Source organism: Panulirus ornatus, chromosome 7 (genome assembly GCF_036320965.1).
Source record: "Panulirus ornatus isolate Po-2019 chromosome 7, ASM3632096v1, whole genome shotgun sequence".
NCBI classification, from domain to species: domain Eukaryota; kingdom Metazoa; phylum Arthropoda; class Malacostraca; order Decapoda; family Palinuridae; genus Panulirus; species Panulirus ornatus.
In genome coordinates this window covers 29091749-29113876 of record NC_092230.1, presented here as the reverse complement: position 1 = coordinate 29113876, position 22128 = coordinate 29091749, and the positions used below count along the sequence as shown (strand labels likewise).

The 22128-nt window shown below is 42.7% G+C and overlaps 1 protein-coding gene across 1 annotated transcript in view; it reads right to left on the bottom strand.

Moving 5' to 3' along the window:
- The window catches only part of nvd (cholesterol 7-desaturase nvd), an 82862-nt gene extending 64068 nt beyond the window's left edge, over positions 1–18794 (bottom strand). Inside the window, exons 1-2 of the mRNA XM_071663385.1 lie at positions 18657–18794; positions 11155–11413 (exon numbers count right to left, since the gene is read on the bottom strand). Coding sequence (XP_071519486.1) covers positions 11155–11400 — 246 coding nt within the window. The 5' untranslated portion in view covers positions 11401–11413; positions 18657–18794. The remainder of the gene's footprint in view (positions 1–11154; positions 11414–18656) is intronic.
- Positions 18795–22128: the final 3334 nt, after the last annotated feature.

Genomic DNA, 22128 nt, shown 5'->3' with positions numbered 1-22128 from the left:
GACGAGGTTATCTGTTGGAGGACAGTACATGGGACAGCCACGTAACAGAAGACCTGATGGTCTATGACGAGGTTATCTGTTGGAGGACAGTACATGGGACAGCCACGTAACAGAAGACCTGATGGTCTATGACGAGGTTATCTGTTGGAGGACAGTACATGGGACAGCCACGTAACAGAAGACCTGATGGTCTATGACGAGGTTATCTGTTGGAGGACAGTACATGGGACAGCCACGTAACAGAAGACCTGATGGTCTATGACGAGGTTATCTGTTGGAGGACAGTACATGGGACAGCCACGTAACAGAAGACCTGATGGTCTATGACGAGGTTATCTGTTGGAGGACAGTACATGGGACAGCCACGTAACAGAAGACCTGATGGTCTATGACGAGGTTATCTGTTGGAGGACAGTACATGGGACAGCCACGTAACAGAAGACCTGATGGTCTATGACGAGGTTATCTGTTGGAGGACAGTACATGGGACAGCCACGTAACAGAAGACCTGATGGTCTATGACGAGGTTATCTGTTGGAGGACAGTACATGGGACAGCCACGTAACAGAAGACCTGATGGTCTATGACGAGGTTATCTGTTGGAGGACAGTACATGGGACAGCCACGTAACAGAAGACCTGATGGTCTATGACGAGGTTATCTGTTGGAGGACAGTACATGGGACAGCCACGTAACAGAAGACCTGATGGTCTATGACGAGGTTATCTGTTGGAGGACAGTACATGGGACAGCCACGTAACAGAAGACCTGATGGTCTATGACGAGGTTATCTGTTGGAGGACAGTACATGGGACAGCCACGTAACAGAAGACCTGATGGTCTATGACGAGGTTATCTGTTGGAGGACAGTACATGGGACAGCCACGTAACAGAAGACCTGATGGTCTATGACGAGGTTATCTGTTGGAGGACAGTACATGGGACAGCCACGTAACAGAAGACCTGATGGTCTATGACGAGGTTATCTGTTGGAGGACAGTACATGGGACAGCCACGTAACAGAAGACCTGATGGTCTATGACGAGGTTATCTGTTGGAGGACAGTACATGGGACAGCCACGTAACAGAAGACCTGATGGTCTATGACGAGGTTATCTGTTGGAGGACAGTACATGGGACAGCCACGTAACAGAAGACCTGATGGTCTATGACGAGGTTATCTGTTGGAGGACAGTACATGGGACAGCCACGTAACAGAAGACCTGATGGTCTATGACGAGGTTATCTGTTGGAGGACAGTACATGGGACAGCCACGTAACAGAAGACCTGATGGTCTATGACGAGGTTATCTGTTGGAGGACAGTACATGGGACAGCCACGTAACAGAAGACCTGATGGTCTATGACGAGGTTATCTGTTGGAGGACAGTACATGGGACAGCCACGTAACAGAAGACCTGATGGTCTATGACGAGGTTATCTGTTGGAGGACAGTACATGGGACAGCCACGTAACAGAAGACCTGATGGTCTATGACGAGGTTATCTGTTGGAGGACAGTACATGGGACAGCCACGTAACAGAAGACCTGATGGTCTATGACGAGGTTATCTGTTGGAGGACAGTACATGGGACAGCCACGTAACAGAAGACCTGATGGTCTATGACGAGGTTATCTGTTGGAGGACAGTACATGGGACAGCCACGTAACAGAAGACCTGATGGTCTATGACGAGGTTATCTGTTGGAGGACAGTACATGGGACAGCCACGTAACAGAAGACCTGATGGTCTATGACGAGGTTATCTGTTGGAGGACAGTACATGGGACAGCCACGTAACAGAAGACCTGATGGTCTATGACGAGGTTATCTGTTGGAGGACAGTACATGGGACAGCCACGTAACAGAAGACCTGATGGTCTATGACGAGGTTATCTGTTGGAGGACAGTACATGGGACAGCCACGTAACAGAAGACCTGATGGTCTATGACGAGGTTATCTGTTGGAGGACAGTACATGGGACAGCCACGTAACAGAAGACCTGATGGTCTATGACGAGGTTATCTGTTGGAGGACAGTACATGGGACAGCCACGTAACAGAAGACCTGATGGTCTATGACGAGGTTATCTGTTGGAGGACAGTACATGGGACAGCCACGTAACAGAAGACCTGATGGTCTATGACGAGGTTATCTGTTGGAGGACAGTACATGGGACAGCCACGTAACAGAAGACCTGATGGTCTATGACGAGGTTATCTGTTGGAGGACAGTACATGGGACAGCCACGTAACAGAAGACCTGATGGTCTATGACGAGGTTATCTGTTGGAGGACAGTACATGGGACAGCCACGTAACAGAAGACCTGATGGTCTATGACGAGGTTATCTGTTGGAGGACAGTACATGGGACAGCCACGTAACAGAAGACCTGATGGTCTATGACGAGGTTATCTGTTGGAGGACAGTACATGGGACAGCCACGTAACAGAAGACCTGATGGTCTATGACGAGGTTATCTGTTGGAGGACAGTACATGGGACAGCCACGTAACAGAAGACCTGATGGTCTATGACGAGGTTATCTGTTGGAGGACAGTACATGGGACAGCCACGTAACAGAAGACCTGATGGTCTATGACGAGGTTATCTGTTGGAGGACAGTACATGGGACAGCCAGGTAACAGAAGACCTGATGGTCTATGACGAGGTTATCTGTTGGAGGACAGTACATGGGACAGCCAGGTAACAGAAGACCTGATGGTCTATGACGAGGTTATCTGTTGGAGGACAGTACATGGGACAGCCACGTAACAGAAGACCTGATGGTCTAAAACGAGGTTATTTGCTGGGGGACAGTCGCAGTATCCCACATTCCTCATAGAGACCAGATAGTAAAGTAGAAGGCTTTGTTTCACTGGTGAGGTCTGCATGATTTCGTTGCTTTTTCCTTTTCAACTTCCATAAGTCAGAGACAAGATTTCCGATAAAAATCGAATGATGAAAATCTCGTTGAAAATCCCCTGTAAATTACTTTCTCTTGTGTCCGGACAACTGCAGTCATTCGGCTGACTTGCCTCCTTGATGCAAGATTCCAGGTCCACCATCCATCTAACCTCCTGCCTTCCCAAGCAACGAAATAAACTGCTCACCTTACATCTATATCTCCAGTATATATTTCATCGTATGGCAATACTGTCCCTCCTTTATCAACTTATCTAATGGATTTTGATTTTTCGGTTCTTATCTGCTTCTCATTGTCCATCATGGTGCCTGATATCCATTTAACCTTGTTGACGTGTCTGCCCTTTCATCTACCTCGACACGAACCTTAAACACTCATGCTGTCTATGGTTAAAGTTTCCCTACACTTACTTTACCTATTCCTCAACAGTGCCTCCTCTCTTCCTTATATCGTGAACACCAGAAACTTCTATACTTCTCTCTTAAGACTGTGATTCACCCATAGTTCTACAACACTGTGACTGGATCCTCTCTCTCTCTCTCTCTCTCTCTCTCTCCATACCTCTGGGGGAAACCAGAATTATGGTTACCATGACCTTCAACGCGTGATATTCTGTAAAGTATACATTAGAGGACATCCTTCAACACTCCTTGTTTCTGTGTCCCAAACACAGAACATCCTCATCACGTCACAACACTGGACATCCTCAGAACACATCACAACACTGGACATCCTCAGAACACATCACAACATTGGACATCCTCAGAACACATCACAACACTGGACATCCTCAGAACACATCACAACACTGGACATCCTTCGCAACACATCATAAAACAAGAACACGCTCAGCAGAACACCACATCACTAAACTCCTCTGCAACACGTTACAACACTGGTCATCCTCAGCATCACGGCACAAATTTACTTAATCACAACACAGGTGATACGTGCTTGCCCCAACAAACGTTGTATAAATAGAATTTCATCATTTGCCCCAACACCATCGTAAGACACCTCTAGTTCGGACAACGATTGGCTATAAAACTATCGTACCGAATAATTTTACTGTCAATAAGAGAATATTCATATACTGCATGGAATGAATCTTCGTTATTTTCATAAAATATCTACGTAATAAATGAAAAGAAATACAAGTTTAGCAAAACGATTAATGATGATGTTAAGTGACCGGGGTTTTCCTTGCTTATATCACCAGTGCTTCCCTTCACGACCGTTCTGTATCAACAGTCCTCACATTAGCAGTCTCAGGTCACTGTTGAACGATGACATTGTGTTAGTTTACATATGATGAGGCCTCCTTCCCTCGAACCATTCTCGGGTTTGTCCGGGAACTGATCTATGTACAGCATCTTCGGGGCCAGAGAGCGGACGGCCTACGGGGCCTACAGTGAACACTGATAAAATTTTAATATATATATATATATATATATATATATATATATATATATATATATATATATATATATATATATATATATTCTATTTGATTATCTCGGTGACCCCTTTTTCAAGGGCACCTACATCTCAAAATCTGCGCTACACTCAGTGGCAGGGACAGGATTGAGGTAAGGGCACTACATAAGAAAAAAATGTTACGGGAAGAAGGTGGATTTTTATGGCTTCACTGTTTACGCTGTGTGAATTTGTTCTGTATATTTCCAGTATCTGGCTATAGATAACCCTAAGAATGATTATTGTCATTATTAATGATAACAATAATATTATCAATATTATCATTATTATTATCATTATTATTATTACTACCAATATCATTATCATGATTATCATAAATGACAATAATTTCACAGTTGGGCATGGAACTCCGGTGTACGCTACATCATCGCCTTGGCAACATAGCGTGAGAAGACAAGACATGACCTGCAGGATGACCCAGGAGGCACCTTGAGGGTTGTTGTGGTCTAACCTGCCTCTCTGACCTCTCCCAGCCGGGCACTTCCACTGACCTCCCCAACCCGGACTCCCACTACTAGTTCCCGCTGCCGGACAGCCGCCACTACTCTCTGTCCGGCCACTACCCTCCCCTGGTGACCCGCCATTACCCTCCCTCCAGCGAACGTCCTCTACCAATCTCACTTCTGCTCGAAAGGACTGTCACACTGATCATGACCATAGTCGGTGTGGACATCCCGACCATCAGTGAGACGCCCCTCGTATACCGTACTACCAAGAGCACTGCTTCACTCCATCACCATCTCCATCTTCAATAGCACGACACCTCCCTCCTCTCTCTATATATAAGTTCTTCCACTCTTCTATTCCTCCAGTCTACAACATATACCTTGCAGTTCCCTCTGCCCAGTTATTCCACATTACCAAAAGACTGTCGCATCTCACCTCACCACTAACAATACGCCCGTTCTTTAGCATTCAATGCCACGGCATCTATTGCAACCTTCCACGGTGTACTGGTGACACTGGGCTGAAGGAACTGACTGTTATTCCCGTGCTGGAGACCTCTGTCGCCATGATGTGCTGAACATACAGAGAAGAACGTAAGCTACGGGGAAAAAAAAAAGAAGGTTCCACGGTTTCTTGAGCAATGTTGTGTCAGAGTCTAGCCAGAAAGGAAAGCTGCCATGACAGAAAAAAACACACAGGTGACGCTATAAGGCAGCGTGATGCGGGTACATACGTGACACTGTGTGACACCTGTCATACCAGCGCACGTGACACAGGACACGTACTCGAAGTAATTTTTGAAAGAGGTCAGGAGACAGCTGATACGCCCCATAACAAAGACATATTCAACAAACCTCTATCGGATGGTCAGGTGCCAGGTGAGGGTATTCCCTCAAAGGCCCAGTCCTCTGTTCTTAATGCTACCTCGCTAACGCGGGAAATGGCGAATAGTATAAAAGAAAGAAAAGATATATATATATATATATTATATATATATATATATATATATATATATATATATATATATATATATATATATATATATATATATATATACAAGACAAAAAGTGTGCCTTGAACTACCGCCCAATTAGCCATTCGCCTGTGTTAGGTAAAACGATGGAAAAATAATACGAGATAAAATCGTCACGTTCCTGGATCACAAAATCATATCGGACAACCAACACGGTTTTCGCAATAGAAGATCCTGCCTGATGAATTAGCTGAAATTCTTTCATGTTACCTACCAGAACTGGGATGATGAAGTACCGTCTAATGTAGTATATTTAGATTTCCAAAAGGCCTTCGATAAATTACCTCACAAGAGACTTTTACATAAACTCAAGGCACACGGAATAGGTGAAGAACTCTGTACATGGACCAGAGACTGGCTTACCAGAAGAAAGCAGCGTGTAGTATTAAACGGCGAAGTCTCAAATTGGCCGGATGTAAAGAGTGGTGTGCCACAGGGGTGGGTCCTAGGCCCAATTCTTTTCATAATATACATTAATGACCTAGAACTCGGTCTCATATCTAAGATCTCCAAATTTGCTAACGATACTAAAGTTGGAGACAGAGCTGTAAACAGGCGGGACTACGAAATGATTCAAAGAAATCTTAACTTATTAACAGAATGGTCCGACAGATGGCATATGAAGATTAATGTAGACAAGTGTAAAAATATGCACTTTGGAGACAAGAATATACTTCACGATTACAACCTATTCGGAAACTCTCTAAGTAAAGTAAGTGAGGAAAAAGACTTTGGAGTTGTCATTAGCAACAATCTGAAGTACACTAAACAGTGTCAAGCAGCAAGTAAAAAAAGTAACCAAATGTTAGGTTTCATTGCCAGGAACATAGATTACAACACATCAGAAACAATTCACACACTATGATTCTCTAGTAAGACCACAACCTGAATATGCAGTCCAGTTTCGGTCCTCAAACTTAAAAGAGAAAAAAAAGAAGAAAAATTAGAGCAAGTACAAAGACGCGTTACAAAATTGATCCCATCCTTTAGAAATCTGGCATACAGAAAGGCTAAAACGAGTGGATCTCTTTCCTTAAAAAACGTAAACTTTGCGGCGATTTGATCCAAGTGTTCAAAACTCTGATCAAGTTCGATGAAGTAAATCATGAACATCTTTTCGAAATACAAGAAAATACGGTTACCATGACAAATGGAATAAAACTCAAAGCTATAAGATGTAGTACGGCCGTGGGGAAAAAGCTTTTCTTATAGGTGTGTTGAGCACTGAAATATGTTACCGTCAGACGTAGTGAATGCTACGACTATGAATACCTTCAAAAGTCGTTTAGACAAATATGTTATAAATTCAGGTATATGCTAAGAGAAACGCTAGAAATAATTGTATAAAGGACAGCGGACACTAGAAGGCTAATGTGCAGTATCGAGGAGTCAATGATAGCTTAAGAAAAAAAAATGCTTAGTGAAATTACTTCTTGTCAAGTTAAACTCCTTTTTTTTATATATATACCAGACAACCCAGTCGTGGGCCAATCATGCCTCCTGTTCTCTGTCTTTCTCATGTAAACTCTCATGTAAACTCATGTATTACACTGGATGATAAGGATACACCTGTGACAGAGGGCAACACATGTAACCAGCAGTGTGACTGATGCAGCGTCCACCGGAGAACACAGAAGCACCTTTTCGAATGACGACACATAAAGCACCTGTATCCTCCCGGGGATACTGACTCAGTCAGAGTTGTTGGTCACACGTGTCACACATCATGGCTCGTGTCACACATGTCGCATAACTTCCACTGCCTATCACGTCAGCGTGGCAGACGTTCGTAACAAAAGCCCTCCGCCTTACGACACGGGACGTCAACCTATGACATGCCATTCACTGGGGATGGTATTACCTGTCCGACTGTTGCATGGGGATAAGTTACGACAGATGGCGTCATTCAGGCCTCTCCCTCTCTCTCTCTCCCCCTCTGTCCAAGAAGCGTGCGTCCAAGGGTAAGATGCGACAATGCATCATTGTGTAAAGAGGTACACACACGCACACACGCCATGGGCCGCACCGCATCCCGGAGGTGAGCACAGCTAACCCCTCGCCCTCCAGTCAGGATCATGTCACCAAGACTCGGCCGCTGCCCTCAACCCCTCTCCTAAACCACATTGCCAAATCCTCGGTGTCTTTGTCTCCTGCCACACGCCACCGCACCGGCGTTGTCGCAACAGGTACGAGTAATAGAATATTGTTATGTCGAGGGGGGGACGCGGTGCGTTCATGTGTTGTGTAAAGACCAACTGACAACTTGGGAGTACAATCCCTAGGGTCCCGAGTAGGGAATCTTTCCTCCCTCCCTCCTCCCCCACAACGTCCCTATCCCTCCTGACATCTACATATTCTCCCCAGCATCATCACCTTACGTCTACACTCTAGCATAACCTGACATCTGCACACTCTCTCCCTCATCATCTGACATCTACACTTTACCCCATGATCACGTCACATCTACACCCTCCCAATCATAACCTCATATCTGCGCTCTCTACCCTATCATCATCTCACATCTACACAGTCTCCACATAATCACCTTACATGTACACACTCTTACGTATCTACTTACAGATACACCCTCCCAAGGGTCGAGTCCGCATATATTCGAATCTTGGATGCGGCAGCCAGTCCACAATTAACCCAGCTGTTCATCCTCCGCTAAGAATTCGTCGATGAAATGGCATTCATGAGATGGCCTTGACAAGGGCATTCAGTTGCCCGCGCCGTCTCAGCTAACAACTCACATCTACACCCTCCTCATAATTACCCCACAACATCTACACAATCTCCCCATCATCACCTTTGTAATCCTATATGTACTCACACCTTGCTCCCTTATACCTTACATATGCTGGCTGGCTGGAGTGCCGCCTTTATCTTCGTCACAGCACATTACAAAACTCCTTTGCTTTCTGACATTTATTTATTGAAAGATTCCCACCCCATCCTTTTCATCTTATTTTCTGTGTTAACTGAGATGGCATACGGCAAGTGAACGCCATAATGAAGGCTAAATATATATATATATATATATATATATATATATATATATATATATATATATATATATATATATATCAGCCTATACTAGGCACCGGAAGGTATGATAAACTTTCTCCTCCGTATCTAAGACTGCTCGTGGTAACCATGGTCCTCCTCCTCCACAGTAAATTCCATACACTGCCCCACCAAATTCTCCTTGCTCCGGGCTCCTGAACTCCATTCCCCAATCTACGTTAAGGTCAAAATCGTCAAGTTCTGTGTAGCTTCCACGAGTACATCTCTCATTTTTCAATCTTGTATTACATCAGCTTTTACAACTTCCTCATTAACCACATAATCAAAGTATTACATGAAAATTTTAACACCCTGTGAATGTGTGAAGATGACCTATAATAATGACGATGCATCACTCCTTCTCATCCTAGTATATTCACTGACGTGCAGGTAGGGGAATTTTTTCCTGAAGACATTAACCCTAAAGTGACGTGTGAGTGTGTGTGTGTGTGTGTGTGTGTGTGTGTGTGTGTGTGTATAATCACCTATTACTAATTCTTCATTTATACCGTAAGGGAATAAGCCCCCATCTCATGAACCTTTTCCCGTATCATTTATCTTTTAAACTTTCGAAAATACGTCTTTACCACCTTTCTAATCAATTTGTTCTTTAACTTCCTGTTACATCTTCTAATTGGTCTATCATGTTACTTCTAGTTGGTCTATCCTGTTACATCTTCTAGTTGGTCTATCCTGTTACATCTTCTAGTTGGTCTATCTTGTAACATCTTCTAGTTGGTCTATCCTGGTACATCTAGTTGGTCTATCCTGTTACATCTTCTAGTTGGTCTATCCTGTTACATCTTCTAGTTGGTCTATCCTGTTACATCTTCCAGGTGGTCTATCTTGTTACATCTTCTAGGTGGTCTATTTCTGCATCTTTCGTGGAACTGTTACTTACCCACATCATCAGAGGCTAATTCAGAATCTTAAAGGCTGTGATCAGGTCACCCCTCACTCATCCCTCCTCAACGGTGGGCGAATTTACAGTCTGTATCCTTTTCCTTGTTAGTTTTTTTTTTCTTTTCTCCGTTACCATCCCTGTTGCCTTCCTCTGGACTATCTCTTTTGGTTCTTTGTGTTGGTTTTGGTTCCATGATTTAACGTAATTAGCATATTCTAAAACTTATTAGCATATTCCAAACTTAAATTTGAGTAGCTTGCTAAATACGTCCTTATTCACATGATTAAATGCTATTCTGAAATCTACCTGCAGACAAACTTGTCTCCTTTACTATTCTCTAATAACGTTGCACTGTGGTAACAAGTTACGGACGATGTCGACTCACAAGCCACTCTCATACAAAGATTCCTGCAGCTTATATCCAGCTGGATGATATTCATACTGAGGCCTTCTTTCACTGTGATCCATTTAGGTTATTCAAATCTACTTAAGATGAATTTCATCAACCATGTATCAGAGAAGCTTTGGAACTTGTCTAGGTTCCCTTATAAATAGAAGCAATCCCCCTCACTTTTCCCTCCCCTTTGTGACCTTGGAATTAACGGCAAACATATACAGGTAGGAGTTCTTACCTCCTGGCAAGTTATTTACATAAATCAAGGTGAGTAATTGTTCCTCAACAGATCTCTTCATCACTCCACTGGGTGTATGTGTGTGTGTGTGTGTGTGTGTGTGTGTGTGTGTGTGTGTGTGTGTGTGTACGTGTCTTGACTTGAAAAAAAAAATGCATGGCTAAGCTAAGAAATGCTTATTCGTCTACGAACACGTTCCTCAATTTGTCTCCTTACTAACCACATGTAAGAACACGTTCCTTATTCTCTCTACCCTCACTAACTACGTCTAAGACCACGTTCCTTATTCTCTCTACCCTCACTAACTACGTCTAAGAACACGTTCCTTATCCTCTCTACCCTCACTAACTACGTCTAAGACCACGTTCCTTATCCTCTCTACCCTCACTAACTACGTCTAAGACCACGTTCCTTATCCTCCATTTCCTCAGTAACTACATCTGAAAACACGTTCTACCCTTCCCGCTCCTCACCTATGAACCTGGGACTCATCCTCCCTCTCCGAGGCAACCCCACCACCGCCATAGGTGTCTAGGCAGTGTCTTCAGCCAGACATACGACCTCCATCATCACCCTGGCCAGACTGAGAGACTACCCATAGTTCCCTGTGGCTGACGCCGTTAACACAGGCCGAAACAGAAGCACTCACCCGAACCCTGTCCAGAGGAGAGAAGGCCAGACGATACACGTAGATGATGGCCACCGTAAGCAGGAGGTAGGAGAGCAGGTGCCATGGGAAGCCATCTTGCTGGAGGCCCTCCACTAGGTGCCCTGCTTCCTTCCAGTAGTCCATCAGGTGGGGGCCCAACACTAACGACGACATGGAGGCCAGGACGGTCGTGTTGGCGTCCCGGCCGAGGCCTGCCATCCACGACACTAACGACTTCACTATCATGGTCACCACTATTCTGGAAGGTAAACACTCCATCAGTATACCGTACACACATCCAGCCAGCCATCTTCTCCATATATACATTGACAAATCTACCTTCACATGGCTTAAATCAGATAATTGTAGATGAATCAAGAAATAAGATAACCTAGTTCACATACGACATAGAGACAGCTCTAATAAGGAGAATGTGTCATGCAGAAGGAGGCGAGTTGATCATGAAGAACCCAGAAGTCTGATGCGCTGTGTTCCTCTGTATTCCCTTGGCGTTACGTACTGTCAACAGGCAACAAGTTATCACCACTGAAAGCCTTTCCTTCTCCTTTAAGCGGTAGGCATATTGTTCACAGAATAAATTCACGTGTAACGCCTGAAGCAGATCGATACATAATGAAGGTGTAAATTCACAGTGACATCTTCCATAACGAAAAGAAATGTAATTCTCTTCACTCGCAAAGCATCAGGTCAAAGTACCAGGCTATCATAACCAAAGTTCTCATGAGTCGGATGGTCTTGGTCAAGGGTCGTACGTACAGTCGTAGTTCAGGGTCGTACTGTCACAGTCATGCAGTTAATCATTCCTTCTAACTCACGATCCACAACAGTTTCTCTTTGTGTGTGTGTGTGTGTGTGTGTGTGTGTGTGTGTGTGTGTGTGAGGCAAGCTACACTCTGGCAAGCCTCTTGGTCAGTCATTGTATAACGTGGTACATTCCGGCACACTTCAAGGGAAGGCACACTCCACGTACACCTGACTTTCCAATGTTGCCAAACACATAGGTTGGGGCGGCGTGTGTGTGTGTGTGGGGTTGGGGCTCGGGTCTATAGCGCAATCACTGCCTCTGTTGAAATGTCGCGACCCTTCAGCACCGTGGTGTGACCCGCGACCACGACGCTTCCATCCCTCAGTATAAAGGCGTAACATATATTCATATATATATATATATATATATATATATATATATATATATATATATATATATATATATATATATATATATATATATATATCGTGTGTGGCGGGGTGGCGACGAGAATCGATGAGGGCAGCAAGTATGAATATGTACATGAGCATATATGTATATCTCTGTGTATGTATATGTATGTATATGTTGAAATGTATAGGTTTGTATATGTGCGTGTGTGGGCGTTTATGTATATACACACGTATGTGGGTGGGTTAGGCCATTCTTTCGTCTGTTTCCTTGCGCTACCTCGCTAACGCAGGAGATAGCGACAAAGTATAATAAGAAAATAAAGAATATATATATATATATATATATATATATATATATATATATATATATATATATATATATATATATATATATATATATAAATATATATATATATATATCCCTGGGGATGGGGGAGAAAGAATACTTCCCGTGTATTCCCTGCATGTCGTAGGACACTAAAAGGGGAGGGAGCGAGGAGCTGCAAATCCCCCTCCCATTCTACTTTTCCAAAACAAGGAAGAGATGGGGGCCAAGTGAGGATTCTTCCTCTGAGACTCAGTCATTTGTTACTGAATGTTACCTCGCTAAAGCGGGAAATGGCGAGTATGTATGAAAAAAGGAATATATATATATATATATATATATATATATATATATATATATATATATATATATATATATATATATATATATATATATATATTATCCCTGGGGATAGGGGAGAAAGAATACTTCCCACGTATTCCCTGCGTGTCGTAGAAGGCGACTAAAAGGGGAGGGAGCGGGGGGCTGGAAATCCTCCCCTCTCTTTTTTTTTTTAATTTTCCAAAAGAAGGAACAGAGAATTGGGCCAGGTGAGGGTATTCCCTCAAGGCCCAGTCCTCTGTTCTTAACGCTACCTCGCTAATGCGGGAAATGGCAAATAGTTTGAAAGAAAGAAAAGATATATATATATATATATATATATATATATATATATATATATATATATATATATATATATATATATATATATATATAATATATATATAAATGTGTGTGTGTGTGTGTGTGTGTGTGTGTGTGTGTGTGTGCGCGCGCGCACATAAATAACACGGCAACGTTTATTATAACAAAGGAAAGACAATTTCCTTTTCGTTATTTCTAAACCCATGCGAGCGATAGGACTGGAAAAAAAAAATATGTCCACAGTCAGTACTAGAAGGACGGGAAAGCGACGAGAGACACTGCCTTATTTCCGTTTGACATATCTGGTCAGCTGAAGGTTCAACACAGTTCGGGAGTCATATGACTCTCTTCGAGCAGTACTGAGGAGAGAAGTGTGACGTATTATCAAGCGGCAACAATGTGACTCAGTTACCTTAAAGCCGGCTTGTGAAACGCACCTCTCATTACACCAGGGGACGTTATCTCTAGCTCAGTGCCCGGCACTTATCGCTGATTACGCCCAAGCCAGACAGAACCATACTCGAAGACCCCTGGAAGAGAGGAATGGTCCTCGAGTCTGACGAACCAGTGAAGCCTTGAATCACTCACTGGTCCGGCTGTCTCCGCAGCCATGTGAACCATAAGACCGCATTAATTTCAGCCCATATGGTCAGAGTCTCAGTGTAATATCTGGTCTCGTTAATATCTCCTAACTTACTTATCTCTAAAGTGATGTGATTTCCTGTCTCCTAGCTACAGTGAAGGCCACACTAACACTGAGATAATTCGGCGTAGATATTGCATATTTCAGGATTAACTTGTGAAAAGTATAAAAGATTATGAAGAATAATACACTCGAATCACAAATAAAGATCTGATGAAAGGAAAGAGCCAAGCCGCTTGGAATGACTGATTTACTTGTGGAATATTTCGACGAATTTCTTTTTTCTGTGGAGAACATGCTCGGCCCTGAGGAACGCCAGCAGATCCACTGCCTCATGCATGCGAGTTCTCCATTCCCTCCTACATATTTACACCATCAGCGTACATACAGCTATGCTCGAGGCATATCCTTCTCCTTCTAGTAACACGGGTATGTTACACACGACTCTCTCTGTAGCACATCTTTCAGCAACTAATACTTTTCACTATTTGCAGAAGCAATGCTAAACAACCACAGACAAAGTCAACGTCTTCATCACAAATACCGTGCAGGTAGCGCACGTCTTACTCCTCCTTCTACATGACCACTTCAAAGACAAGCACAGAGTGAAATGATGAAAGCGTTATACTGCTAATCTCATGATCGTGTGGGCACAACCCTATGGGTATGATGACCTGACCCACTATACCCCAAAGGTCATACCTCCTTGCTCAAGGAGAGTAACCACACATAAAACCCTCCAACCAGAGGTAGTTTTGATATCCACATAAATGGCAAGAACACACACACACACACACACACACACACACACACACACACAACCAGACAGTCTTCACATACCACAAGAACAACCAAACAGCCTTTACATACACAGCATTAACAACCAGACAGCCTTCACATGGCTGTGTTGGTTACCTAGTGATCATACATTTAAATGTCAGGAGTTGTAACGAAGGTTACAACATGTGACACAAGTCTAAGGCTAAAGTTAAGTGGGTAACACGATGAGGTTGGCTACAGCAGCGGGTGACCAAGGGATGCAACCCTCACCATTAGGTGTCGGGATCTGTATAGCATATGGTCCTCCTCTGCCAAATGGCTTGCCTTCTGACACGTGGTCTGCCTATGACAGTGGCTTGCCTTTTGTCACGTGGTTCTGCCATGACGTAAGACCATGCTTAGGATTCGAACCTATGTGGGACCGACCCCTAGGTTGAACCTTGTTGCTCATGGTCAGGAACGTTAACCTCTACACCACGGAGGCCCGTGTGCGTGTGTGTGTGTGTGTGTGTGTGTGTGTTTGGAAAGGGGAGTTTATGGTCAATTTTGTCATGGATAATTTCAGTGGAACTTCAGTGTACTGCCAGACATGATGCACGGATCTGCTCTTCCTGTGGGCGACTCATTAGGCTGGTAGGCGCCTTGTCCTAGATACTGACATTCCTGACGAAGGTAATAGCGATCTTGGGTTAGATTTGGTTGCTCATGCCGGAGAGTCTGTCTGAATCAACTGACAGCTGCTATCTGGTGGGCGGGAGGAGGAAACGCCATGAGTGGATGAATTCGCTTGTCTGATAAGGCAGAAAGAGCCTGGTGCTTTGGATAAGATACCTGCAACAGACGCCCCCTTCATTCGTTACCCAGGATGAAGTTTGAAGAGAAAATGATGGCTACAGTACAACATACCATTCTGACTCATCTCTTGACAACGAAACTATTACTCTCAATATAGACTGAGTCTAGAGCGAACTTGGTTATATAGAAGGAAGTACTATAGATTTAAGAAAAAAAAAAGTTGGAATCAGACTTGATACTGTGGTCCACAAGGCCAAACTATGAGTTCCATGTTGTACTCTGTGCGTGTAGACACAACAGGAAGTTACAAGATAACATCACTTTCTTTATTCTGGTGAATGTGAACTGGGGAGGGAGGAAGCGTGCCACGCCAGTCCGCATGTATCAAGGCGAGGAAGTATACATACCCCGAGCTTCCGTCTTAAGTAAGGGTGGGGATGGGTGTCCCACTCCACCCACGGCTACCCCTGGTTCATCAAGCAGGTGCGCGCCACGCCACCCACGGCTACCCTGGGTTCAACAAGCAGGCGCGCGCCGCTCCACCCACGGTCCACCCCTGCCTCAGCTGGCGGGCTCGCACCAAAGCCGCCACCAAGACACCCTGCGTATCAGCCTATAACGGTGTGACCAGCACAATGGCAACGGAGACATAAAGGCCTCCTTCGCTGACGCACACTTCACCGCGTCACTCTCGGCCGCGACCAACATTCAGCCCACGGTTGTGAGACGAGCGACCCTCGAGGCATGGTTTTCGTCACCGCTTTTTTTTATATACAACAACACGGCTACAGATGTTAACATCACCGCTTCACACCTCAGCCTCATCCCCCGCCAGGGACATTATTATTTTCACAGCTCTAGACGTTAAAATCAACGATTTAAATGTTAACCTCGATTTCAACATTAGCGTCATCGCTTCAGACGTTAATGTTAACGTCTAGATGTTATAATGTTAACACTTGAAACGTTGACCTTTGCTGTAGACGTTCATATCACTGCCGTCGGCACAAAATTCCCCGCTTTCTACGCTTTTATCACCGTTTTCTATATGAATGTCGCCGCTTACAATGCTAATATCATCGTCTGAGATATCAACAGAACTTTATAGAGTCCAACATCACCGCACTAATGGCTAACATCGCCGTATTAGGGCCTAATGTTACAGCTGTAGACTCTGTTATCACCGCTTTAAACGTCAACATTACCACTTCAAATGTTAGCATTACTACATCAGTCGCGATAATTATACCACCTTAGACATTCGTTAAAAAATATCACAGATTTAAACATGACCATCAAAGCTTTAAACGTCGATGCCACTACTCTGAACATTTTGATTACAGCTTTAAACATTATCATGACTGCTTTAAACATTATCATAAGGGCTTCAGAAATCATCTTCACTCTGTAAACATGATTATCACAGATTCAAACTTTTTACATTTTTAAACATTATTATTATTATTATCATCATCATCATCATCGCTTTAAACATTATCATTATTATTATTATCATCATCATCATCATCGCTTTAAACATTATCATTATTATTATTATCATCATCATCATCATCGCTTTAAACATTATCATTATTATTATTATCATCATCATCATCATCGCTTTAATCATCATCATCATCATCGCTTTAAACATCATCATCATCATCACTTTAAACATTATTATCACGGGTCTTAAAATGATCATCACGGCTGAAAACATTATCATCACAGCTACAAATCTTATTGTCATGGCTTTAAGTATACAATTATCACCGCTTTAAACATCATTATCATTAGACATTATAACCAGAGTTTTATTCATTATAATCACGCCTTCAAACATTACTATCATCGATCTAAATGTTATCATATGTGGTATCATGGCTGTCACTGCTTTATACATTAATAATCACCGCTTTAGTTAGTTATCATTGCTTTAGACATTAATCATCACCGCTTTAGTTAGTTATCATTGCTTTATACATTAATCATCACCGCTTTAGTTAGTTATCATTGCTTTAGACATTAATCATCACCGCTTTAGTTAGTTATCATTGCTTTAGACATTAATCATCACCGCTTTAGTTAGTTATCATTGCTTTAGACATTAATCATCACCGCTTTAGTTAGTTATCATTGCTTTAGACATTAATCATCACCGCTTTAGTTAGTTATCATTGCTTTAAACATTAATCATCACCGCTTTAGTTAGTTATCATTGCTTTAGACATTAATCATCACCGCTTTAGTTAGTTATCATTGCTTTAGACATTAATCATCACCGCTTTAGTTAGTTATCATTGCTTTAGACATTAATCATCACCGCTTTAGTTAGTTATCATTGCTTTAAACATTAATCATCACCGCTTTAGTCAGTTATCAATGCTTTAAACATTAATCATCACCGCTTTAGTCAGATTATCATTGCTTTAGACATTAATCATCACCGCTACAGTCATGGCTATCACCGCTTTAGACATAAATCATCACCGCTTTAGACGTGGTGTCACTGCTTTAGATAATCAATCATCACCGCTTTAGACATAGTTATCATTGCTTTAGACATTAATCATCACCGCTTTAGACACTGCTATCACTGCTTTAGACGTTAATCATCACCGCTTTAGTCATGGTTATCATTACTTTAGACATTAATCATCACCGCTTTAAACATGTTTTCTGCTTCAGACATTAAAAAAAAATCACCACCACTTTGAATGTCAGCAGTAGGTAGACCTTGAGACGATATTCTCACCAGTGTACACGTCAAAGTCACCACAACCAACTTCAGTGAACATCACCACATTAGATCATCTTAGATCAGGGTTTTAGACGCTCATGCCACCGGTTTAGACACTGACGATCACCGTTTTAGACGTCTTTCCATCACAGATGTCACTAATGTTTCCTTTTGTACCACCATCTTACGTGCACTCAATCTTGCTTCAATGCAGTAGACGTGATGCAAAGTTTGTCGTTCACTAGTTCGGGAAATCTGGTTATAACAGCTGATGGGGGAGGTGGAGGGGGAGGGGGAGGAGAAGGAGGAGGAGGAGGAGGAGGAGGAGGAGGAGGAGGAGGAGGAGGAGGAGGAGGGTAGAGTCGCCAGTAAGGCACCCATACCCAGCCACCTACCTTACTAGCCCGCCGCCCTGGGAGCGAGTGGACCTGCCTTGTACTGTCCCCGCCCTACGGCATCGCCGCCACCGCCGCTATCTCTCGTGCTGCTGCCTCCGCCGCCGCCGCCGCCGCCATTATCCCTCCCTGACCCAAGTATTTTGGCTACTGTCCCCCACGTGAGGGTAATTGGACTCACTCCCGTACACGTAATCAAGTGCACAAGGGGAATGACACACAAAAACCAAGTCCACTTGTCCTCGGAAAAGCTATTTCGTCTAATGTATATATATATATATATATATATATATATATATATATATATATATATATATATATATATATATATATATATATATATATATACGTTGAAACATATAGGTATGTACATGTCCGTGTGTGGACGTGTATGTATATAAATGTGTATGTGGGTGAGTTGGGCCATTCATTCGTCTGTTTCCTTGCGCTACTTCGCTAACGCGGGAGACAGCGACAAAGTATAATAATGAAAAAGAGAGAGAGAAAGAAATCTCTCTCTCTCTCTCTCTCTCTCTCTCTCTCTCTCTCTCTCTATATATATATATATATATATATATATATATATATATATATATATATATATATATATATCTTTTCTTTCATACTATTCGCCATTTCCCGCATTAGCGAGGTAGCGTTAAGAACAGAGGACTGGGCCTTTGAGGAAATATCCTCACCTGTCCCCCTTCTCTGTTCCTTCTTTTGGAAAATTAAAAAAAAATGAGAGGGGAGGATTTCCAGCCCCCGCTCCCTTCCCTTTTAGTCGCCTTCTACGACACGCAGGGAATACGTGGGAAGTATTCTTTCTCCCCTATCCCCAGGGATAATATATATATATATATATATATATATATATATATATATATATATATATATATATATATATATATATATATATATATGGAGAGAATGAGTGAGGAAAGATTGACCAAGAGGATATATGTGTCGGAGGTGGAGGGAACGAGGAGAAGTGGGAGACCAAATTGGAGGTGGAAAGATGGAGTGAAAAAGATTTTGAGTGATCGGGGCCTGAACATGCAGGAGGGTGAAAGGCGGGCAAGGAATAGAGTGAATTGGATGGATGTGGTATACCGGGGTTGACGTGCTGTCAGTGGATTGAATCAGGGTATGTGAAGCGTCTGGGGTAAACCATGGAAAGTTGTGTGGGGCCTGGATGTGGAAAGGGAGCTGTGGTTTCGGGCATTATTGCATGACAGCTAAAGACTGAGTGTGAACGAATGGGGCCTTTGTTGTCTTTTCCTAGCGCTACCTCGCACACATGAGGGGGGAGGGGGATGGTATTCCATGTGTGGCGAGGTGGCGATGGGAATGAATAAAGGCAGACAGTGTGAACTGTGTGCATGGGTGTATATGTATGTGTCTGTGTGCGTATATATATGTGTACATTGAGATGTATAGGTATGTATATTTGCGTGTGTGGACGTGTATGTATATACATGTGTGTGGGAGTGGGTTGGGCCATTTCTTTCGTCTGTTTCCTTGCGCTACCTCGCAAACGCGGGAGACAGCGACAAGGCAAAATAAATAAATAAATAAATAAAAAAAAAAAAAAAAAATATATATATATATATATATATATATATATATATATATATATATATATATATATATATATATATATATATAAAAACTTTTCTTTTCTTTCATACTTGATCGCTGTTTCCCGCTTTAGTTCAGTAGCACCAGGAGCAGACGAAGAAAGGCCGCATCCGCTCACATCCATTCATCCATTCTCTAGCTATCATATGTAATGCACGGAAACCACTGCCTCCTATCCGCAACCAGGCCCCACAGACCTTTCCATGCTTTACTCCGGAAGTTTCACATGCTTTGGTACAGTCCACTAACAGTCCGTCAACCCCAATGTTCTATATCGTTCCAATTTACTCTATCCCATGCACGTCTTTCACCCTCTTGCATGTTCAATCTCTGATGGCTCAAAATCCTTTTCACAACAGCTTTCCATCACCAGTTTGGTCTCCCCGTTATCCTCGTGTCCTCATTTCTGAAACATATATCCTCTATGTCAACCTTTCCTTACTTATTATCTCTATATGTACGAACCATTTCAGCACACCCTCTTCAACTCTCTCAACCACTTTTTATTACCACAAATCTCTCTTAACTTTTCATTACTTACACTGCTGGCTAACTGCATTCTCGCCTTGTCTTCCTCACAGCACATTACGAAACTACTTTGGTTTTTGAAATTTCTTTATTCAAATATTCCCTCTTCTTTCTTCTTTTATTATCTACGTTAACTGGAAAGGTAAGGGCTATTGAGCGCCCTAATGAAGGCTTTTTCGTTAAATCTCTCTCTCTCTCTCTCTCTCTCTCTCTCTCTCTCTCTCTCTCTCTCTCTCTCTGTGTATATATATACATACATATATATATATATATATATATATATATATATATATATATATATATATATATATATATATATATATATATATATATATATATATATCGTACAAGGGGACTAAAGGGGGCAGGAGAGGGGGACTGGAAACCGCCCCTTCTTGTATTTCAGTTTCTAAGGAAGAAACAGAAAAGGAGTCAAGCGGGGAGTGCTCATCCTCCTGAATGTGTGTGGATGTAACCAAGATGATAAAAGAGGAGAGACAGGGAGTACGTTTGAGGAAAGAGACCTGGTTATTCTGGCTCTGAGTGAAACGTAGCTCAGTAAAGGATAAGAAAGATTTGGACACGTCTTGGGAGGACAAGAGCTAAGGAAGGAGAAGCACTACTCCTGAAGCAGGAGTTGTGGGAGAGTGCGATAGAGTGTAAGGAAGTAAATTCTCGATTAATGTGAGTAAAACAGAAAGTGGATGTCGAGAGATGGGTGATTACTGGTGAATATGCACCTGGTCATGGGAAGAAAGCCATGAAATGTTTCGGAAATAGCTGAGTGAGTGTGTAATTAGTTTTGGTGTACGAGACCAGCTATTAGTGATTTGTGATTTAAATGCGAAGGTCGGTAATGTTGAAATTGAAGGTATAATTGGTGCGCATGGGGTATACAGTGTTATGAATAAAAATGGTGAAGAGCTTGTGGAGGTGTGTGCTGAAAAAAGACTGGTAATTGGGAATACATGGTTTAAAAAGTGAGAGATACACAAGTATACGTATGTGACTAAGAAAGATGGTCAACAGGCATTATCAGATTACGTGTTCTTTGACAGGCGTGTAAAAGAGAGACTTTTGGATGCAAATGTGCTGAGAGAGGAAGCTGGTGGGATGGCTAGTCACTATCTTGTGGAGGCGAGGGCGAAGATTTGCAGAGGCTTTCAAAAAGAGGAGAGAATGTTGGGGAGAAGAGAGTGGTGAGAGTAAGTGAGCTTGGAAACTTGTGTGAAGAAATGCTAGGTGAAATTGAATGTAGAGTGGTGAAAGGTGAGAGTAAATGAAGTGAGGGGAGTGTGTGAGG